The following is a 19,978-nucleotide window of genomic DNA, read 5'->3' on the forward strand; positions in this document are numbered from 1 at the left end:
AGAAACCCATGAAAGCCCAAAAGTCATTAGTAAACAATATACATGTATTGGAACATTAAATGGATATCGAGGATTATATGATGTACCAGTGGCAGCTTTCAGTTGTTATGGATACCTTATAAAAATGTTTATTATAATTTACATTGTTTCCTTTATTTTCAGCACTTATAGTCATTTTATATCATCTCTGTGAAGATAAACAAGGTACATTTTATCAAATAGTTTTGTATATTTATGTCAAATGCTCCTTTTTTTTATGTAAATACGCCCGGGATGTCTTCTAACTGTACATTGTGTGTCCAGTTTATTCTTATACGCCATCCAAACTGACACATTCACGAAGGAAACATTTTTAAAATATTCAATCATACCAGAGATTTTCCAATGATTTACAAACGATATGATAATAAAGATGTATGAATCATTCGAAAAGTAAGAATTTTCTATGTAAAATTCCTATATTTGTAAGTCTAAACATTGTCATGATGAAATATTCTATACGAATTTAAAAGTAGATGCATTTTTTACATCAATATTGATCCACAATTTTAAAAGAATGATTACGCTTGTTAAATCTGTAATCAAAGAACTATTTTCCTGTAGTCTTTAACTGATAGTCAAGTTGACTCAGTGAAAATCCTACCACATCTCCTTATATTTACATTATTCTTGCAACTTAAAGGAGTATTAACTGTCAAATTCAAGTTCACCGATTTGACTCAAATTCTCATATTTGATTTATAATATATTAAACGTATATCCAAATTACAAAAAGTCTAAAATAAACAATTAACAATGCATGGACTTGATAATATTCATCAACATTTCGTGTGTATTTTTGTCTAGGCGTCATATAAACATAAATATAAATATAAATAGATAGCGACCACGTGCAATTGGATTTTTCTAGGTCTATTTGATTTCATATTGTAGGTTAAAAAGTATGTTTATTATCGTTTTTACCTGTATAAGAATGATTTTTTGTGGATCGAATCAGTCAACCAAACGGTTCATCCTTGTTTCACATTCAATGTTGACATTCTTTTCCTTTTAATAGCTGAATACATGCGTAACCCGTCTCCAACTAAGGAGTTAAATTGAAGGTCACATGAATACGGATTCAATGAGGTCGAATTATTCACTTACAAGTATGTAAGCGATGTTTCTTAGCTTATTTTGACAAAATTGAACAATTGGCTGCTAAAAGCGATTTATTATTTTACTATTTCAGTTTCATTAATGATTGAACAAAAAAATATATCATATTTTAACTTTTTTTTATATAAAAGTAAACAAAAATCAAGGCATAAATCAAAAAAAACCCAAACTGAGTCGTTACAGGACAGACAGTATCGTTTTCCTTAGAGAGAAATAATCGAAAGGAAAACAACAGTAAAATAAACTGCAGAGAAAACTAAATATACGATTTACAAAACATGGACTGCTCCGGTAGTGTCAACAGTTTCATTATAAAATAAAGAGATGTGGTATGATTGCCAATGAGACAACTATCAATTAGAGTTCAAATGAGGTTGATGAAAGCAATTATAGGTCACCGTATAGCCTGGCATCCTGGCAAAACCTCATCTTTGCGTCAGGACTGTCGAGCAGTGGGCCAAGATCCCAGGCTTGTCACTGTACGACCTTTACAAATAAGCAATGAGAAAAACTCATTTGCAATTCAGCTTCCTTAGTGACAATAGTCGTTTATTCTTTAAGAAAAGGTTGTTAACAGCATATTTAAGCAATTGCAACATATGGAAGTTTAACCTCAATTTATATAGCATGGTAATATGTTTCTGTTTTATAGAAAAAACCACGAACGACAAGACGGATACAAGTAATTGTGAAATCGTTGTGACAAAAGGTATACAACAGTGTAGTGAATACCTAAAACAATCTAAAATACTTATTATAAAGGGACGAAGAGGAACAGGCAAATCTAAAATTGCTCGTTATGTAGCCTCTCGGAATGAAGACCACAAATTGGTCATAATGACAAGGAATGATAGCAAAGATACTACTTCGCGTATGTATGGATGCCTTCAGAATACAAATGATAATACTATAGTAATTTTTGACGAACTGTTTGATGCATTTGCTAGTGCTGAAGATATAAATCAAGCTTTGATGATTACAGAAAAAATTCTAAAATTATCTAGAGTCAAGTCTATTTTAACTGTCGACGAAAACGATATGATGCTTGCTGATACTTTTCGCAGACGAAACGATGATGTAAAAATGCAAATGGTTGACCTTGATTATGAGTTTCCAATGTCAAAGGACGAAAAGCGTGCGTTAATTGATCGACATCTGAAAAACTATCTTACCAGACAAACTAAACACGAAAATTCATATATGATGGAAAGGGAGATGCAGGTATCAGAAATAGAGGTCGAAAATATCATCAACACAGACACATTTTTTGGTTTTCCGTATATGTGTGCTAGTTTTTTTGGAAATTCTGACAATTTCAAACTTGGCTCTAAGTATTTCCGACAGCCGCATAAGTCGTTACTAGATGAAATTGAACAACTTCGTGTAGGTGGTTCTGGTAAAAAAGACGAATATTATCGGGACCAGTATTGTGTTCTCGTATATATTCTACTGAACAAAGAAGGTGTTATAAATGTTAATGCAGTTAATATGGAACTTTACCAGAAAATAAGAAAACGGTTGTTCAAATTTAATTTTAGTTTTACCGAACTTGGTAAGCATTTCAATTTTCGAGACAAGATTACAAAACGATATTTTTGTCAGTACGGAGAAGGGTTGTATACAATTCGACCAAGCGTATACCAAGCTGTGCTATTATCATATGCAAAGATCGGCGTTGAAGATGTTCTTGAGAATTGTAAACTTAAATATTTGGTTGACATTATAAAACCTCCAAATTTTAAACTGCTACCAAACAAGGTCGCACTTGAGTGCAGTCATGGTATGGTGAAAACGTTTAACAGAGCGCTTGGGTTAAGAATTTCAAAAGCAGTATTGTTAGGTAAAAAAGAATCCGATATGATATGTCATTACTTACTGAAATATCCATATAACCCTTTGTTAGATCTTTGTCTTGACAATCTGAAACAAGAATGTACCGATTTTCTTACGAGTGAACGAGTTGACCTCATGTTAAGGCTGTTTCACTCTATCAATATAAAAAAGACACCTTCTTACATTTTGGCGACAAAGCCAACATCATTCGTTGCTGCATGGTCATTGTTAACATTACAAAAATTTGAAGAAGTGAAATCATTAAAAGATTTCACTGAATCGTGTGTTCCAAAAGATAAACCAGAATACTTACGGGATATGTTACGATCTATTGTTGATGAGTTTGGAAACAATCTGTTAACATACTGTGTTCTTTGGTGGAATGACGAATCCGGTCCTTTGCTATCTTTTCTATCAGAAAGGTTTGTAAGGGATGTGAAGTATTGGAGGTCTAACAGTGAAGGATTGTTCACAGAAAATGAAGATAAGACGTCAGCATTACATTTTGCTGTTTATTTTGGAAGACTAAAGGCTATCCAGACTTTTATGAAGTTAAAACTACTGACTGCTAAAGACGTTCTATTTCTTCAGAAAGCTGAAAACAAAATTTTTTTAAATAAACTTGATGTATTAACTGAATTAGGAAACCAAGGCGAATCCCGTCTTTATTCACAAAACATGAGGTATAGTCTTGATATATGCAGCAGAGTCGATTATGGATCAAGATCAGATTATACAGAAATGAAACAACAATTGAAAGAGATAAAAGCTACAGTGCAATCTGAACTTGGTTCATAAATTCACAAGACGGATTAATATATACCAAGAGTAAATCCGTTTTTGCCAAAAGATAATTCATTTTTGATTTACGAACGTTTTAGTATGATAAAAAAAACTGTATAATGTCCAATGTCAACATAAAGCTTATTTTTTAATAAAACAGCAAATCACTGTCATGTTAAACATACATATCAGTTTCAATAGTTCCATCATGTTCATGTACCGAACGGTCTAATATAAAGTAAATGACATTAAATAGATGGTTGGTTAAGTAATGTATGGGTCTGAAACTCTCCGGACACAATCTGTAGTTATCAGTGTTGTGAATACTATTTTTATATATGATTCGGACATTGGCATTTTGTGATACAAACATACAATAACATCAAACTGTAAAAATCTCTTTTTCCAAATTTCCCATCGCTTGGACCAATATGTTCCCACGTACAGTTTTATCATCTATTACAATATAAACTATGGATATGTGGTATGATTGTCAATATATGTCCCCGTACTGACTCACACAATGAGCAAAATGTCAAACAATTCTGACGAGAACATCAACGGCTTGATAAATGACAAACAATAAACAAAAAAAACAAATATAACAATCAGCAGCCAACGGCAAACACTGAAACAGAGGCTCATGACTAGGGACAGGCACATATTGTTTCATTGTCAAAACATACATAGATGATGTCAATGGACAGCATTTACAGGTTTGATCACATTTCCACATTTCCAGTCAGCATATCTAGCTTATTTACAAATTTTCAATAACAGAAGAAGACTTTTTATGATGATTAGCAGCAAATACATTTGCAATCTGATTTTTAGAGGATCATTGAATTTAATTAAAACACTTCTGTTGATAAGGTTGTGTCGAAGTGTAGTGTTAAGAGTAGAAAAGTCATAAATGTCAACCAAATTGAAATGAAAATTTTTAAATATAAAAATTAGAAGATGTGGTATGATTGCCAATTAGACAACTCTCCAAAAGAGACCAAATGACACAGAAGTTAACAACTATAGGTCACCGTACGGCCTTCAACATTGAGTAAAACCCATATCGCATAGTCAGCTATAAAAGGCCCCGAAATGACAAATGTAAAACAATTCAAACAAGAAAACTAACAGCCAGATTTATGTACAAAGTAATGAACGAAAAACAAATATGATACACAGCATCAAACGACAACCACTGAATTACAGGCTCCTGACTTGGGACAGATGCAAAGACCCTATGAGTGAATCAATATTAATACCAAAATATGCCATCTTCAATGACCTGACAACAGTATAGTAACTATATCCCTTCTGAATAAGTCTGTTTAACGGTTTGGTTAGCTTTTGAGGTGAGTGCCGACATGTTTGTGCTTTGTAAAGAATATTACCATAAAAGATTGGATGTGAAATACCTGAACGTATAAGATGTCTGCATATTGATTTATATTTACAGATCGATACAAAGCAGAAATACATCTAACAAAAAAAACAGAGTGGACGTGGCAGACTACTTATACATACCCATAACAAAAAGACACTTAACTACAAATCTGAGAGAACTCGCAGTTACTGACAGCTAGTTCAAAGCCGAAAACAACTTATAAAAAAACTCGTATGACGTCCATTTTCACTGAACAAGTACACATTTTTATTAAGGGGCCAGCTGAAGCCCGCCCCGGGTGCAGGATTTTCTCGCTGAGTTGAAGACCAATTGGTGGCCTTCGGCTGTTATCTGCTCTTTGGTCGGATTGTTGTCGCTTTGACATATTCCCCATTTCCATTCTCAATTTTATCATTCATCTTAGACTAAAATATCACTCAGTACACACCCAACATCCAATGGATGTCAAAGTCTACTAAACCAAAATAAAGATTGAAAGGACAACGCCTAGTGTCGTTAGCTTTATGAATAATATAGCTGCAAAATGATGGCTGTGAAATAGCATTTGTTTTATTAAATTCATGTTAGTGAAATCCTCATTCTTGTACAACAAGACTCTATATTCATAATGAAATTTAGAGACGGTTTTTACAAAATTACGATATATTGTTTTTGCTTTCATTGGGAGACCCACATTCCAATGGAAAAAAAAAAACACAATATATCGTAATTTTGTAAAAACCGTTATGCTTCGGCCTCGGTCATTGCTTATTGCATATAATTTCACATAAGGTGATAGAAGATGTTGTCTTCCACTTTCAGTAAGACTCCGAATTGAAGGCCTGAGTGTGACTTTGAGATGAAAAAATAGCAAAAACAAATCGATGATCTCTTGCTGTGTGTTGAGGTAAGTGACTTGAATCAATGCACCATATCTCTTGAGTAAAATTTAACAATTGGGTGATGTTAATCGAACACGTCATAGCGTTAAGATCTGTTTAATAGACTTGGAAATCTTAATTGTTTCTTGGTATATTATTTATCTAGCATAGCCAAAGATCAAGAATAACAAGACAAGAAATTATTTATAAAAATGAAAACGTAAAATGAACTACAACCTGATAAATTTTAATTATGAAGTTTGGCATTCAAATGGACAGAGTTATACCATTTTGTTTAAAAACTAATCTCTTTTTATAACCATTGATAACTGTTTTCATTTGTGTCCGAGATAACAACATCGACATTTCTTTGAACAATACATATCAAATTGTATGTTTATCAAACTATTCAGTATTCATATATATATTATTTTTTTTGTCGTTCTAGCATTACAGATCGTTACACTTAAAATTGATCGCAATTTCACACGCATTTATGGCTGTGTTTACAATTAACAAACATAGCCTTTATATTCAAAATTTCACTATAATTGCTAAAATTTGTACGAATGTAGATCATGATGAGATGCTGTTGTCACTTTAACGTGATTAATCTTTATGTTAAAGTGTTGAGGTCCTGCTTATATGATTTCCTATTATTACCATATGGCAAAATTTGGGGTAATTTGCTAATTTGCATAGCGGCCATTTTGCCTTATCATGACGGCAGCCCTTACAATAGGATTATATAAGCCCTTTTAATAAAAATGCCAATATGCAAATATCTATGTCGAATGAACAATTTGTTCGCATATAGGTGAATTGTACATGTTTTTAGGCTTCTGTCCGTGTACAAATGGACATTGTCTACTCTCAAATCTTTCGGCCTTTTTAGTTTAAAAATCGGAAGCGTAACCATTGTGTAATTGCTATTTAAGATCAAATAAAATGACGTAAAATCGTAAAATAGCAAGATTCAAAACAGAAATACACATGCAAGAAGATATTGTTCATGATTTGTTCGCATATAGGGAAACACCTTGTAGGTTGAATTTTAAAGTTAAATAACTTTTAACTTACCTGCTTTCTTAAGTTTTCGGCCAAATTCTTTTAAAAACATGATGATTTCAACCTTCCCATTTCGTAAAAAGTCAAATTTTAAGCATTTTCCCTTAGAATTACACAGCATTTTTGTAAATATCCGCCAAAGGAAGTTTTTAAAGATACATTAGTTTTAGATACATGACGGAAAAGGACTGGATTATCCGCAAATCTATAATAAATTAAATTTTCAATCTTAAGCTAAGGGAAGTAATTTCATCAAAAGGGACAAAGTCACGTGGTGCAAATGATTTAAATAAAGTACCTTTGATTTTGCCATATGCGGCATCACATTATTACAACACAATACAAACACTGAATTGTTGCCTAACTAACACAGAATGAATATAAAGTTTTGGTATTCAAATGAATTGCAATACTACATCAAAAAGAAAATTGCAAAGAACTTGTTTTTATTGTTATTTTCAAACAGAAAAGGGTGTAAGAATCGAAACAGTTATCTGGTTGAGTAATAAAATATCTCCAGTAGTCGACACAATATTTCAAAAGAACAAACAAATGTTAATGCGTCGCATGCCCATTGTGAAAACTGTATTTCTTTTAATTGATATTCAAATTGAGATGCTGGAAATCCGACAGTGTATACATAATTTAAAAGAAATTTCCAACAGAGCCAAAAGTTATAGCCCACATCACTAATCAGCTGTTCATTTTGTTAGTTCCATTGTAATCGTCTGGTTGCTCTCTGCTAGTTTATTAGACCTTGTATAGCATACTATACTATAACGGTTTGCTCATGGTTGAAGGCCGTACTGTGTCCCATAGCTGTTTACATCCTCGTTCTTTGGTGTCTGATGAATAGTTGTCTCGTTGGTATAATCATACCACCTCTCCTTATTTTTATATTCATGATTACTTTTTTTTCCAAATCAGATATAAAAAAAAATATGGCTATGTTAGATTTAACAAAGACATTTGACTCAGTGCAATAAACCAAAGTCTTCATTATTCTTAAACGTATCAGCATATACGCTAAAACAAATCTATTGCTTGCTTTATTTCTTTAAAAATACTATGTGAATAGTCAAACTACAAGAGTATGTCAACGATGTGTATCGTGTTCCACAAGCTTTAACTATATTCCTTAGTCACATCTACACTTTAGGAATAATACTATTTTACTAAAACTAAGGTTGAACTCCTTGCGAACCATTTTTTATCTTGGGTGTTCTTTTTAAGCCTTTTTATGCCCTTTTTGGTATCTATCGTACCAGTCCCGATGAAGCTTTTTATATAAGCATGTACCATGCGCAACGAAATCAATATTGCACGTTTTTTGTTCTATCACCATTCAAGTAAGTCCCGAGGCTACCATCTGCCCATTATGTAGTGCTTCGAAACTTTGACGGTGAAAATAATACATTTGTCTGGTAAATTTCCAGTTTATGAATAAAGCTATGCCAAATAAACTTACGTTGCAACTCTCTCATGGAAAGCTGACCTTAGATTTAGACAGTGTTGGCTCTCTGTTATGGACATTTTGATTTTAATATTCTCTGACGTTTTATATTTTTGTCTTGTCAAAACTCGCCCGCAAGTGCACTGATGATTATTATTACAGAAAACCGTGTCGTGTGGACGGTAATCGGTATCATGCATGTTTTGTTTTATTTCCGCTGGGTCGATACCAATGCTAGTGATCGGCTAGTCCCCCATGTTACTATCCAACAAGTAGCCACTGCTTCGGTACTGACACTTTTTCAATAACAGCAAGAATCGACTGGAGGCAGATTTACGAATTCCTGTATGCATGACGCGAATTTCAAGTACAACTTTCGTCAGGTATACTCAAGACAAAATAAAGGACAGCTAACAATATAAAATGTGTGTCGATCATGAAATCATAAAGGTCCTTAACAGATCAGCTACAACCATGTCTTAAGTCTTTTTTACGTGCTGTAACTTTAATTTTTTGTTTAAATACAATTACACAATTTATGAACTGAAAATGTACAAACTAAATGAATCAATAAAACCATGTTAGTACCAAGACATTTACTTTTTGGTGGACGTTATCTCTGAGATGAATGCCAGCAGCGGTATCGACCAAGTGGTAATCAATAAATCTAGCAGTTCATGCTGATTTCTGTTTGCAAGACACGTCTTTCCGGAATGACTGTAATCAAGAAGGATCGAGACCAAAATTTTACGTTTAACATATAAGTTTTGAGGATCATGTTGTCAAGTGTATATTGGCATTGCTACTTTAGAACACCGCCTAGCCTTTGTATAATTCGCAATGTTCGAAATGACTGGTATGATAACCAGATATGCCTCCCTTTTTATATATGCTCCGGGTTATTAAATGACAAAAGTGGCATTACCAGGAGGAATGACCAATAAAGTGTACACTTAATCTTATACAGCTATGAGCGAACCGATAATACTATACCGTAAGTGCATTTGGGGGCACTATATCGTCAAGTGTCATTTTAACTGTACAAAATAGAGCCTTTAAATATTTTCCATTCGTTAAAAATTTACTTCAAATGCAGCTGCTCGAGGTGATATGGGAAGGACATCCTGTCATACATAACAACGAATACATTTCTTCAATGTAGACTTCTTCGCTCAGAACAAAATAGAATATCTTATTAAATATTTAAATGAACATCTAGGATAAAAAAGGTTAGGGTTTTGGGGTTGAGAAAATTGTAAATATCTTAAACATTGGATTGATTGATTGATTGTTGTTTGCTTAACGTCCAGTGGAAAATATTCCATGCATGTTCAAGATGATTAAGAGATATTGAATACGACACGTCGTTTCAAACAAATCAGTTGGCCTATGAGACTGGCAGGTACTTTAGGCCTCCAATCCCGGCAGAAGCAAGATTTTTGTAGTCAGAATTACTGACGATGATTACGAAGCTTTTTAAACATCTCCTTCAACCATAGTCAAGAAATTTTGATATGTTTACATATATATATGGATTTAAAACTTTTGACCAGCAAAAAAGAATGTTTAGCAGTTTTAACTTTGATAATCAATGTATAATGTTTTATATTGTTAATGTCGCATAAATCAGAATTTTATGGCTGGATGTGTAAACATTACAAATTTTGTAGATGTTTTATGACGATCAGTATGAATTTATTTCAAAATATCTGTTTAATCAATTTATGAGCTTGGGTTATGTGTATTTCAGCTTAGTCTTGCTCAAAATTATGACACTTCCTTTGATTTGAGTTCCTTGGTGCATTCGTGATTATAGTGTTTGTTTTTCTTGTATCAGGGTAAACATTGGATATGGTCAGCTAAAATTCATTATGCTAATTTTTACGAAAATAGCCCAGTTTGCTTAATCAACTTTATTACATTTATTAGAAAACAGTCGCATGAACAGATTCATTTATAAATACAACATCAAATATAAAAAAGTGGTCAGAGTAGTCCTTCAAACTTGTCTATGTTGCCTTCATAAGTGGTCTGAGTTGTTTTTAAAACCCGTCCGGGTTGCCTTCGTATTGGTCCGAGATGTCATATATCCCAGGGTATCAATCTGATAAATATAGAACATTTATTAAATCACTTGTCAATGATTGCTTCCTATAGACAAGTCAAAATATCCAACGTATAATGTGTTTAAAATTCTGATGACATACTAGTATTCGTACAAAATATCGCAAACAATGAATTGAATTTCAGTACCACGAAAGGTTACTATGTATTTTTTATATGATATATATTACATACTTGTGACTATAATAACATGACAATTTTACTTTTATAATTTAAGAAATAACATGTTTTTAATCTTTTTTTACTGTCTCTGTTGCTTACTATGTGTTTAAAAGTATAAAAATAAATTATAGTATAGCATTCAATAACTGTCAATTTTTCACCTTACAAAACTATACTATACTGGTCTAATTTACATTAATAATTTATGCGTAAAACAATTTGAAAAGAACTAGGAAAAAACTTTTGGCACAGGATGTCAGGATGTCAAAATAAAACAAAATCCATTGTTTTTAAGTGTTTCCTGCTTGATAAATATCCTGTTATTCATCATTGATGATAGTTGTTTTCCAAAATTAAACCATTATTATTGGAAATTCATATTCCTCGTATGAACCACTTGACACCAATTATGATGCACCTTTACATGTAGCATTGCATTTTGTCGAAATTCCGTCAAACAATGTTTTGACTTGTTTAACTTACTGTCAATCAAAGCTGTTATTTTATGCATGGTTATATTAGTAATCAATGCAGATGTTCGGAAATAATTGGTTAAAATTAAACTAAGGCTACTGAACACTTAGGCAAATTTGACCGAAAAACTCCAAAGGAAAATGTACTAGTATCAAGAAATAAAGCAAGCTTACTTTGTGACTTAAGTCTCGATTTTGTTAGTTATTTTTTGTGTGTAGTTTCGATCTGATAAGACAAGCTTTTTTTATTTATTTTTATAGTTTGTTCTTATGTTGTGCTGTTACGCACACGTTAAGGGGAGATGTTTAAACCCGCCACATTAGATTTAAGCCTGTCCAAAGTCAATAGCTGACAATTTAGTGGTTGTTGTTGATTGCTGTCTGTAATATTTGTTTTTCGTTTATTGTTTTGTCAGAAATCAGACCGTTGAATTTTTTCGTTTGAATAGTATCACATTTTGTCATGTCGGTGCCTTTTATAGCTGACTATACGGTATGGGTTTTGCTCATTGTTGAAGGTCGTGAGGCGAGGAAAAGATGCTTAAATCCAGATCATGTGGTCTCTTTTGGATACTTGTCCTATTGGGTAATCAAACCACGTCTTCTTATCTTATCCTAAATGTCGAAGTCGCCAACGGAATGTAGTATCGTTATGTCCCGATTAAGATAAACAAATAGTCAAAAATTATGTTTTAACTCTAATTTTATTTTATATTTATGTTGTCAGTATAAGAAGGCATGGATTATTAACATACTTGAAGTTTTTTTACATTTCCCCTATTCTCATTGTGTTATTAGTATAGAATAACACACTTTGATAGAAATAAAATATGGAGATATTGAGAAAAAGCCAGTGGGTCATCAACCTAACACAATAAGTTAACCAACATATATTATTTATTGACTGTTTGCGATTTTGAAAATATAGAATCTAGCAGAAACAAAACTCCGCTCGTTGGACTTCCGGGACTTCTATTTCATGTAAGTCAACACTGTAACATATGACCGTTTGGGATGTTTAGTCCTATTTTAAATCATCCTAAAAGATATAGAAAAGGCCGGTTGATTATTTAACATGAAACAAAAAGCTTAAGATAAAGTTTTAAACAAAAAAATTGTACTCAACATTATGATGTACATTGTACTATTCTTCGGATATCAACAGTACAATGTTTTAGTTGAATATATGTATACCTTTTCTGTCTTATGAAACGCTTACAAAACCATTTCCAAAAGTTTGAAATTGTTCATCATAAATGTTAGTGTAAACAATATATTATTGTGGAAATCTTAACATCTATACTACTAAAATAACGAGGTCCAATTTGTTAGCCTGCATGACGTAAAAACGACAAATCAAAGAATTCAACTTTATATATAACTATTATAGGACAATGGAGTTGAATAAAAATTACACCATTCCAGGCCCTTTTGTTTTCCACATAATTAATATTACGGTAACAAATAATAAACAAGTTCCGGGTCGAGTCCGATACCGATACTAATAATATATGAATGTATGTATGTATGTATGTTCTGTATCTTCCTCCTTTATTGGGAGTACCACCATGGGTTATGGTGTTAAGGAGGACATTTAACACACTGTATCGGTACAGATTTAATGTGTGCATTTGCCTACCCAGTTTCCAAGTCTGCCCGTGACGGGTCTTACTACCTGTCATATGTAGTTTCCGGTTGTAGTAAGAAAACCAGGACGGGTTCAAACAGAAAGATTTCGAAAGCGAAGAAACTGTGCAACTTATAATCAGCATGACTTTATCATAAAACAAAACGAATATTAAAAATCCAGGCTAAAAATAAGCGTAGGTACTTTAATTCAGTAACGGACCCGCGGGTGTGTTCTAGTATATATTGATATACTTACTTATATATGTTAGCGGCAATAAGTGAAAATAGGCATTAAGCTTAAATCCTGGGCAAAAAGCTAACGCCTAGGCATTTGGTTATTCCCTGAAATTTGCAGGCATTAAGCTTATTTTCCGAAATCTGATGATGATTATTCAACCTATTGCCACACATCATTTCAGGCAATAAGTTAACTTTGTGATTTTTGTTTATCTTCCAAATACATGTACATTCGGTGAAATATTCTGATGAATAATTATTTTTTTGAATTATATGCTAAAAATTAATATAAACTGATATAAAAGATCTTAAAATTTTAGTATTTTTTCGTATTCTAAAACAGAACTTATTCGTATTTCTTTGTGGTTTTGCTCTTCAATGATCGAGCCGGTTTGGGCTGGTCAATAATTATAGATAACCGAAGATATGAAATTTTGCCAGTCATATAATCTTTCCTTAGATACCCATCTTGTCTTTTCACTTCTTAATCTGGATTTTTAGCATTAAAGCAAGAACAAATTTCTCGAATCTTTGCGGAATATAAATTTTAATCAGGGAAAACAAAGATCATATACCCAAAGCAAAAGTACAATGGTCATTTGGCAAATATCAAACTTTCAAAATCAGAAAATAAGGCAGCTATAGACTATTAAAATTTAAAATGGTATGACATTTTTTACCATTGGAGGTTTGAAAGACTGGTAACTAAAGTATAAGAGAATGATGAGGGAAATTTCAAAGTTAATGTTTTTCTAGAGGACCTGTATGGTATATTGGGAAAAAAACAAATAAAGAAATATGTCAAAGCGGCCTATTGTTATTTTAGACCGCAGAATTAAACAACATAATATAAATGGCTTTGCAAACATTTTCCATGATTCCATTGTACTATTTCTTCCAGTTTGTGAAAATTGTAACATGACAAAATGTGCATAGGGAAGGGAGTAGCAGTAAAACCCGTTTTATCCAAAGAGTTTTACAGAAGAGGACAAGTTGATTTAATCGTTTTCCAATCAAAGTAACTATGGCATGGTATTGGTTGCAAAAATTTGATATTTTTCATTTAAGTGCAATATTTTTTATTTAATTGGTATATTTCTTCATTTAAATGCAATATTTTTTTATTTAAATGGTATATTTTTTCATTTAAATGCAATATTTATTTTTTTTCAAATGGTATAATTTGTCATTCAAATGCAATATTTGTTATTCAATTGGTATATTTGTCGTTTTAACTTTAATTTGCAATGTTTAGTAGTTTTTATTATTTATATGCAATAATTGCATTATGGGAAATTGTTTGACGTCACAAGGTCAAATTTGCAACAACGTTTGTGATTGGTCGATTCTGGATTTTATATGTTATCTTGATAAGTAAATTTTGTACGTTTTTTTTTAATTCATCGTATTACTACAAGATATAAAATTCATGACTCAATATTTGGAGAATGAAAATACAAAGTTTGTTATTCTAATCAAAACAAACTTATAATAGAAGAAAAAAAAGACAAAGAAAGACAGACAAAAAATGACATGGCAAACAAAAGAGACGAAAAGAAAAACAACGGACCACAAAAAACATCACAGACCACTACATATCTGAGCAACACGAACCTAAACTAAAACTGGCGAAACATGTGCTCTGGAAGGATAAGCAGTTCAAAACGGACGTTGTACGTACGGTTTTGGGATTTTCCCAAGTCAAATAGTGACACCAGTGGTGTAACTTCAGTTTAAATCCGTTGTAGAGTCATAACCCGTTATAATGAAGCACAAACTTGCAGATTGGTAAATCTTCCTCGCTATATCTATACATAAGACATAACCAAAATAAAACATCGGAACATGTTAAGTCTCCTACTCTATATGTTAACAATTTGAAATAAAACCATTTTCTTATGACAAAGACATTGAATACCACAAAAGATAATACAGAAAACTAAAGCAAAACTAAAACGTCTCCCCTCAAATAAAATCTACGCGTGAACTAAGGTTCTCTGGAAGGTTAGGAATATCCTGTTCCACTAGTGGAACGCTCAATGTTGCTCATGTTATGCAAAATTCAGTAACCAACAGAGAGAAATATTCATCACCACCTCGGCAAGCAGCTAAGAATGAAGCATTATGGTGTTCTATATTGCTAGTTTTTTTTTCTTTAAAGAAAAGGAATATATACATAGTGATTCCTATGTCCAAATTTAAATTCAGAATTAAGTCCCCTTCTCTTTCATTTGTTTTTCTTTCTCTTTTTTTGTAAAGCAACTAATGATTTTTATATTGACCTAGTGCCATCCTAAAACTTTTTAAATGAATCCTAAACAAAATTTCGGGTTCTTTTATGCTTTAACACAAATTTTCATGCTCATGCTTTTATTTGCAAATTTCTAAAGAACTGCGATTGCTTCTGATGGATGAAAAGGGCTCTTCTTCCCATGAATATTTCTCTCTGTTGGTTACTGAATTTTGCATAACATGAGCAACATTGCGGGTTCCACTAGTGGAACAGGATATTCCTAACCTTCCAGAGAACCTTAGTTCACGCCTAGATTTTATTTGAGGGGAGACGTTTTTGTTTTGCTTTAGTTTTCTGTATTATCTTTTGTGGTATTCAATGTCTTTGTCATAAGAAAATGGTTTTATTTCAAATTGTTAACATATAGAGTAGGAGACTTAACATGTTCCGATGTTTTATTTTGGTTATGTCTTATGTATAGATATAGCGAGGAAGATTTACCAATCTGACAGTTTATGCTTCATTATAACGGGTTATGACTCTACAATGGATTTAAACTGAAGTTACACCACTGGTGTCACTAATTGACTTGGGCAAATCCCAAAACCGTACGTACAACGTCCGTTTTGAACTGCTTATCCTTCCAGAGCACATGTTTCCACAGTTTTAGTTTAGGTTCGTGTTGCTCAGTTATGTAGTGGTCTGTGATGTTTTTTGTGGTCCGTTGTTTTTCTTTTCGTCTCTTTTGTTTGCCATGCCATTTTTTGTCCGTCTTTTTTTTGTCTTTTTTTCTTCTATTATAAGTTTGTTTTGATTAGAATAACAAACTTTGTTTTTTCATTCTCCAAATATTGAGTCATGAATTTTATATGTTGTAGTAATACGATGAACTGTAAAAAAAAACGTACAAGAGTTACTTATCAAGATAACATATAAAATCCAGAATCGACCAATCACAAACGTTGTTGCAAATTTGACCTTGTGACGTCAAACAATTTCCCATAATGCAATTATTGCATATAAATAAAAAACTACTAAACATTGCAAATTAAAGTTAAAATGACAAATATACCAATTGAATAAAAAATATTGCATTAAAATGACAAGTTATACCAATTGAGTAAAAAATATTGCATTTGAATGACAAATTATACCATTTGAATAAAAAAATATTGCATTTAAATGAAAAAATATAAAATTTAAATAAAAAATATTGCATTTAAATGAAGAAATATACCAATTAAATAAAAAAATATTGCATTTAAACGAAGAAATATACCAATTAAATAAAAAATATTGCATTTAAATGAAAAATATCAAATTTTTGCAACCAATACCATGCCATAGGAAACTATATTTTCTTATGGTGTACAAATTATATTGCTAGAGCTCTTACGTCAAAAGGTGCATCAAAGGTGGCTTCTAGTTTAGTTTATGTTTTCACAATACTTGGTGTGCCACATTAACAGCCAATTGACAAAGGTCGTAAATTTACAGCTAAGGTTATATCTGAATTTATGCTACTTTGGCCAGAACTAGTTATTGTTCACGTGAAGACAATACATCTCCAATCACAGGGTAGTATTGAATGGTCAAACGGAAATATTCATGACATGCTTACTGCATGGATGGGGAACAACGAATTAACAGTGGTCAATTTGAATCAAATTCGTCCATATATACAAAAGAATTCTGCTCTACACAAAGGTATTGGACGATTACCAGGTATAAATGCCAGAAAAAAAATTAAAACTGTGAAATAGTCTGTGCCATAGCTCTGCACCAATTGGTAACAAACAAATTCCAATACAATTTTCTATCAATATAAAAATATTGAGGTGTACTATGATTGCCATCTATTCAACAAGTTTACATATATTTTAAGAGGTTTATTCAATGAGTTTTAACATCAATATTTTACTTATGATTTAATTTCATGTAATTCAAACTGCAATTCTTTATTATGTATAAAATTTACTTTAACTTTGAATAAATTTCTTTTTATTTACTCCCATTTTCATTTAAGCCATTAACATTAATGCCTGGACAGTGTGTTGAATTTTCAGGATTTAAGTTTAAATCCTAGGATTTAAGAGTAATGCCAATGATTTGTATAGTAAGAAGGATTGGAATCTCGTGGTTTATCGTTTTCTCTTAAGCGGCGAGACTTCGCTACTCGCCACTACTACTTGTCACTTACGATATCGGAACAATTACTCGGTAATTTTTTGTACACATGTATCGAGTTATTTTCTTATTTTTGTTACGTTATAGACATTGTTGTGATGGTAAAGGACTTTAATCATTCTTAAATGTAATTATTATTGATTACCACTCAAGTTTCTTTTGATGACAAAGCGTAATTAAAGTGTTTTCTTTTGATGAAAAAGCGTAATTCAATGTGTAAGAACAATGTGTTTATATGTTAACTTCTGTAAATTTTTAATTTCAGTAAATTGCCAAAACAATGAAAAAAATATCTCATTCGTGTAAATGATGACATTATTGCTATATACAAATTTGCTTCTTCCGAAACTATCAATTTCGGGAAATAGGTGCAAAACCATTTTTGTGGCAAGCTCAACTAATCTTACCACAACAAGTGATTGTGAGCTGCTATTTCGGCAATTACATAGTTTGAGAACTGACCACACATTTCAAGAAGAATTACTACATTGTGTATTATATACATGTCAGTGGCGGATCCATAATCAGTGGCGGATCCATAAATTTCATAAAGGAGGGGGGGGGGGGGGAGGGACAATGACTGCCTAAGAAGGGGCCCCTGGAAAACCCTCTAACGTCAGAGTACCCAAATTGCACCTATTCAGCAAAAATAGCAGCAGAAATCTTACAAGTTTTCTTTGAGACTAAACAATTTGTATTTTTATGATTTGACATTATACACGTCTTTCAACATAGGTAGATATTTTTGAATATACACAAAACGTTCACAGTATATATCAACAGATGTCGAGATGATGTATTCACTGCAAAAAGTAAAATTTACGGAACGTCGCCATGCGACGTCCACAGAAAGTCATCTTTTAAAAATGAGCAAATAAAATATGTTACAAGCATCCATTCCTTAAAAAATGAATAGTAAACATGGACTTATGTCAAATTGTTCTAAATATTTGAAAAAAATAAAACAAAACATCTGCTATTCGATTTTTAAGGATGTGAATTTAAGCATGGATGCAATTTGGGTACTCCTCATTATAGAATCATGGATCGTTCAGAGGTCAGTTCAATCCAATTTTTCTATGACTCAAGATGGATTCAAAATTGAATTGGTGTAACTATATAGTAAATAAGGATACATCTACAAAATAAACACAGAATGGAAACTTTTGTCTCGTTCATAAATAAACGAAGGTGAAAAAAATGTCAAAATAGGTGCAATTTGGATACCCTCACGTTAAACCCGTCTCTGCATGTAGCCGGTTTCATTATATGGGCATTGAAGAAACGTTACTCAGTGTGTTATAAATTATCTACTGCCAGCAAATTTTTAGAATTGTACTAATAACATTACATTGGTAAATGCATATGGGGAATGGTTTAACAAACAGGACAGAAGGGGTCTTCGAAAACCAACTGATACATTTTTCTTTCTTGTCATCGAACTTGAAACTATTGTGCATAAATTAATCGGGCAACCTTATAGTGTCAGCTCTCTGTCATAACAGCCTCTCAAATAGTCAATCATGAATTATTTATGGTTACGTATTATACAGACATTAACTTGAAAAGAGCGACTTGTGATACCGTGTCATATATCACAGAAGATTTTGTTCATCTTTTTCTGACTGTACGTTGGTACGCTTTCATATGATGTAAGTTACAGCAGCAAAGCTTCATCTGGTTTAAGTCAAGTCAAGTATTAAAAGAAAAGTCTTGACTTTTATGTGTGTAACTTTCATGTATGCTAGGTTTATCAATAATGTCTTGGTAAACATAACATAAATGTTTATTGTCTAACTGTTTAACAGTATATACTTTTTGTACATTTTTGGCTTGTATATACATATACATATGGACTTTATAGCACACATTACATGTAAAACACTATGACTTTTGTCTATCATGATATGAAATAAAGATAGACTGTATAATTGCTTACATCCACTTCAAATGAACTTTGGTGGACAGTTGTCTCATTAGCAATCATACCACATCTCCTTACTCTTATATGTCTTAACTTTAAATTTGGTCTAAAAACTGATTTTCGCACATGTTTTATGTACGGGCTGTTGGTTTCATGCGAGAAATTTTATCGACTTGCTTATGATGCTGTATGGGTTTTGATAATTATGTATGATGACATACATGTAGACTACTAGTTGCTTAAATCTTCATTTGATATTGGGTGGATAGTTGTCTCATTTGCGATCATACCTCATGTCTCCTTATTTTGCTACATGTACTCATAGAGTTGAAATTCGAGCTATCTTATGTGGGTTCGTAATTAAATTTTCTATCGCGGAACAAGGACTTTTGCTCGGGCTTCCGAAAAGAGGGCTCCGGGGTATGCGTACAAAAGATAAACAATGTTAC

At 32.2% G+C, this 19,978-nt stretch overlaps 1 protein-coding gene across 1 annotated transcript in view; it reads right to left on the minus strand.

Annotated features, from left to right (window-relative positions):
• Positions 1 to 10,459: 10,459 nt before the first annotated feature.
• LOC127738065 (uncharacterized) overlaps positions 10,460 to 19,978 on the minus strand; it is a 65,504-nt gene continuing 55,985 nt past the window's right edge. The window contains exon 5 of the mRNA XM_052249146.1: positions 10,460 to 10,664. Coding sequence (XP_052105106.1) covers positions 10,581 to 10,664 — 84 coding nt within the window. The 3' untranslated portion in view covers positions 10,460 to 10,580. The remainder of the gene's footprint in view (positions 10,665 to 19,978) is intronic.

This window comes from Mytilus californianus, unplaced genomic scaffold (genome assembly GCF_021869535.1).
Source record: "Mytilus californianus isolate M0D057914Y unplaced genomic scaffold, xbMytCali1.0.p SCAF_4, whole genome shotgun sequence".
Classification (NCBI taxonomy): Eukaryota; Metazoa; Mollusca; class Bivalvia; order Mytilida; family Mytilidae; genus Mytilus; species Mytilus californianus.